Below are 4673 nucleotides of genomic sequence, written 5' to 3' on the forward strand. Positions count from 1 at the left end.
TGTCTCTATGTCTCTCTCTGTCTTTCTGGCGAGCACACACGCCCTATAGCAAAAACCTCTCAAAAAAAAAAAAAAAAAAAAAAAAAAAAGAAGCAAAAATGGATAGAACTACAATAAGAAATATACAATTTCATAATTACAGTATCAATATTGACAGAAAATCAGTATTTTAAGATTTTTAAGACTTGAGCAACATTATCAACTAACTTTTGATATCCTATCCAACAACAGCAATTTTTTCCCAACTACACGCAGAACTTTTACCAGATTATATCATGTATGGGCCCTAAAGCAAGTCTCAATAAGGTTAAAGGATTCAAGTCATACAAAGCACATTCACCACCCATATTAGAGCAACTGCTTAGCAGGAAATTTACAACTCAAAAGCTTGTATTATGAAATTAAAGAGGCCTCAAATCCATGATGGACTGAAGCATCTACCTTAAGAAACTAGAAAAAGAGGAGCAAAACAAATTCAAAGCAAACAGAGGAAATAACAAAAATAGGAGCAGTGAATGAAACAGAAAACAGAAAAGCAATAGAAAAATAACAATGTAATCAAAACCTGATTCTTTAAGACTATCAATAAAATTGATAAACCTCAAACTAAGTTTATCAGGACAAAAGAGAAGACACAAATTATCAATATCAGGAAGAGGAGAGAACATCACTATAGATCCTACAGATAGTAAAAGGATAACAATAGAATATTATAAACAAGCACATGCTAAAAAATTAAAAGCTAGGTGAAATAAATTCCTTGAAAGACACAATTTACCAAAGTTCATTGAAGAAGAAAGAGTATGTCTCCACTTAACATATATTAAATGTCCTGTATTCTTATGGTGTAAACTGATGGACTCAATGGCATAGAGGCAGAGAAAGTGATATTAGATACCAGAATCTGCATGGGAAGTAGGGTAGGTGGATGGGGGCTTCAAGAGAGAATGATTAACAGACATAAGAATGCATGTAAATATGTGGAATAGGTTATGAAACAGTACAACGTAACAGAGTAAAAAATGTCTTTGACAATTCAATATATATTTAAACAAAATCAGTAGAGCTATTATCAAATGTACACACATAATGGAATGCACCATGTTGAATAATATGAATATGTCTATATCCTTGATTTGATTATTACACACTCTATGCATGCTTTGAAAAATCATACTATACCCTACAAAAATGTACAATGATGATATGTAAACCAGAAATCACAAAAAAGGGGAGCGGGGGATAAATTATACATTCAGTTAAAAACCAAAGAAAATTTCAGGCCCACATGGCTTTCATGGTGAATTGCTCTGAACATTTAAGGAATATATAATATCAATACTCTATGAACTCTTCCAGAAAACACAAGAGGAAACATTCTGTAACTCATTCTATGAGGCTAGTATTACCCTGATTCCAAAACCATACAAAGATATCACAAGAAAACTACAGGCTAATATCCATCATAGAATACAGACAACCTTAGTGCCCTGTCAGCAGGCAAATCCAGAAACATATGAAAAAAAGATAATACATCATGACCAAGTGAAATTTATACTTGGAATGCAAGGCTGATTTCACATTTAAAAATCAATGAATATAATTCACTGTATCAACAGACTAATGAAGAAAAAAAAAACTCAACTGAAAAGAAAAAAGTCTATGATAAAATCTGACATCCGTTCATTATAGAACCTTGTAGCAAAGTAGGTAATGAAGAGAATTTTCTTAACTTGATAAAAGATGTTTATAAAAAATAAGTTTCAGCTAACATTAGACTTAATCGTGAAAGAACAAATTCTTACCATTAAAAGATACATGGATAATAAAAAAAAGACACGAGATAAAAAAATGCTTAACATCATTAGACAGTAGAGAAATGCAAATTAAAACCACTCTAAGATATTACTAATGAGATAGCCAAAACAATAAAAACCTGACAGTAACAAGTGCTGGTAAGAATGTGGAGTTACTAGAACTCTCATATATTGCTGCTGGGAGTACAGAATGATACAGACACTTTGTAAAACAGTTTGGCAGTTCTTGTAAAAATAAATATACACTTACCACATATGACCAGCAATCCTACCCCTAGGCATTTACCCAGAAAAATGAAAACACATGTTCACACAAAACCCACATGCAACTGTTTTTAGTATTCTTATTTGTAACTGCTAAAAACTTGAACAATCTAAATAGCCTTCAAATGGTGAATGGACAAAACTAATCATAATATATCCATTCCATGGAACTCTGCTTAGCAATAAAAAGGAACAAACTGTTAACACATGCAACCACACAAGTGGATCTCAAATACATTAAGCTAAGTGAAAGAAGTCAGACTGAGAAGGCTATATACTGTATTATTCCATGGAAAAGGCAAGACTGAGACAAAAAATTAGATCAGGACTTACCAAGATCAGGGATAGTAAAGCAATTGTGGAATGGGCAATTATGCAGAAAAGGGGATTGGACTTGCTTCATTAATATGTTTTAAGTAGGTATTAAGTTTTAATATGCACAGATATTTAAAGCCAATGTGAGGTTTCACCACACTATTCTGGAATTAGAGAGCAGTTTCACATACTGGTGTTTGAAAGCAATACACAAGTTCCTTTCATCTAAAAAGTGATTACTTTCAGAAAGGAACTTTGAGCACCCTAAAGAATATACTAAGTCCTTCCTGACCCCAAACAATGACATACAACCAGAGCCCAGACAGAATCCAGGCCAGCCTCCTCTGGTTATTCTGCCTTTCAGAACAAATAGAGCAAGGTATTGAAACGGGGCTCCACTTCTCTACCCCGAAGTCAAATCACACCTTAGGGTAAGAGGAAAGGACAGCCTGCAGGATCCAAGATGCGAGCTGATGTTGTTTTCCGTCCAAATGACAAAGCAGCCAGCCTGGCAGCCACACCCCACCTTTTATTCTCCATGAAGGGTAGTCAGCTAGTCAGTGGTTCTCAGTCCTGAGTGCGTGTTAGAACCACCTGGGTGAGAGCTGAAAGCATTCTGATCCGATGGGCTTAGGCTAAGAAAAAAAGTCTCTTTCAAGTTCCTCATCGGATTGATTCCAGTGCACCCAGAGTTTGAAAACTGATGTTAGCCAGTATTGGGTCATCTCTACCTTTTTAAATTAGTTTATTTATTTTTATTTCCCAGAGAGTGCATGTGCTCGCCAGAGAGACAGAACGAGAGAGAGAGAAATTACTTAACGCTGGGGAATGGTCACACCTCAACCCCTTCACCTCCATTTTTCCTTCCTTGGAATTTTGGGCATCCATGTGTGCACACAAACTCATCATGTTTCTCAAGCAGTGGGGTATGGGACTCAGACCAGGCAGCTGGCCATGTAGGATCCCACTGCCTTAACCACGGTGCCATCGGCTGGCCCCTCCTCCACTCTCTATTCCCCCTTACTCTCGGTACTTTGTGCTCTTGTATCTTAGCTAACCAAAATATTTGATTACAATTTCAGAAAAAAAATTTTTTTAATTTAAAATTTAAATGAAAGAGGGAAAATTGGTGAAAATAAGAAAGAAAAAAAATTAAGATGGACAAGTGCTGATGGTAAGAAAAGCAGATGACATTACAGGGAATGGACATCAAACTCCTGCCAAGCCAATTTAGATCAGAAAAACAGCTTCATAGTCAGTAACTAAAGTGATCTTGACTATGGACAATCAAGGCGACTTCTCCTTTAATACCACCCCTGTTCTGCTTGGTAAACAGGCTTCAGAGAAAAATAAAGGAGCTTTTCAAAGGAGCAGGGATGCATTTCAATACTCAGGCCCTCTCCAAACACTGGAGCCTCACAGCGATATAATGTGTCAGTTACTCTGTATCCTAGCAACGACTCTCACAAAGGGACAGCATGGGATGCCATGCTCTCCAGAGCTTAATGTTCAAACTTAAGTCATGAAGGACCCTCATTTTGGGGAAGCATCCTCAAATATTCCATGGAAGTGTGTGTGATAGCACTGGGTCTCCTTCTAACCCTCTAAAGAAGTGAGGCAGGCAGGAGTGGGTTCCTGCTTTGAAGTTTCATCGACTTACTTGTTTTTCACCCCTGAAGCTTCCGTGTAACCATGACTCCATACCGCCGGGGCTCCTGATGCGTCTCCTGCGGAAGGCTGGTCAATCTTGAAACAGCGGATATTACTAACAAAAGAAACAGGGAAGGAACAGCAATCATTACAAGTGCAAACTGCTACCTCTATCGGAAGAATGAAAAACACCTGCTACGTGTGCTGTACTCGGTATTTCATACTGTGTTTAATGTGTCCGGAATACTTCTCAGCAGCAAGAACCATTATAATGAAAACCAAGGGAGCATATGAGGGGACTTGAAGAGTTTGTGGAAACATGGAATTAAAGTATAAAGTACAGTTTTCCGTAATGTGCATTTTCCATGAACTCTTTAAAAACCCCTCACATAGGAGCAGCATGAAAATGACCTTTTATGAGCATTATTAAGCAGCTATTACGAAAGCCTGCTAGGAAGGACTCACATACTCCACAGTAGGTGTCTGTGTTTTCCTGGGAATAAAAAGGACACCTCTCAGCCTTGGCATGATATATGAAATTAAGTATTCAGTTGTGTGTACTCTGTTTGTTTTTTTTTTAAGAGGTTTTTGCCTTAGAGGGTATGCACTCTTTTCTTCAGAGGGAAA

At 37.1% G+C, this 4673-nt stretch overlaps 1 protein-coding gene across 1 annotated transcript in view; it reads right to left on the reverse strand.

Moving 5' to 3' along the window:
* Positions 1 to 4673, reverse strand: part of PHLPP1 (PH domain and leucine rich repeat protein phosphatase 1) — a gene marked incomplete at its 5' end in the record, with an annotated part of 251315 nt that overhangs the window by 9965 nt on the left and 236677 nt on the right. Inside the window, one exon of the mRNA XM_006141843.2 lies at positions 4057 to 4161. Within this exon, the coding sequence (XP_006141905.1) occupies positions 4057 to 4161 (105 nt within the window). The remainder of the gene's footprint in view (positions 1 to 4056; positions 4162 to 4673) is intronic.

Source organism: Tupaia chinensis, unplaced genomic scaffold (assembly GCF_000334495.1).
Source record: "Tupaia chinensis unplaced genomic scaffold, TupChi_1.0 Scaffold000065_1, whole genome shotgun sequence".
Taxonomy (NCBI): Eukaryota; Metazoa; Chordata; class Mammalia; order Scandentia; family Tupaiidae; genus Tupaia; species Tupaia belangeri.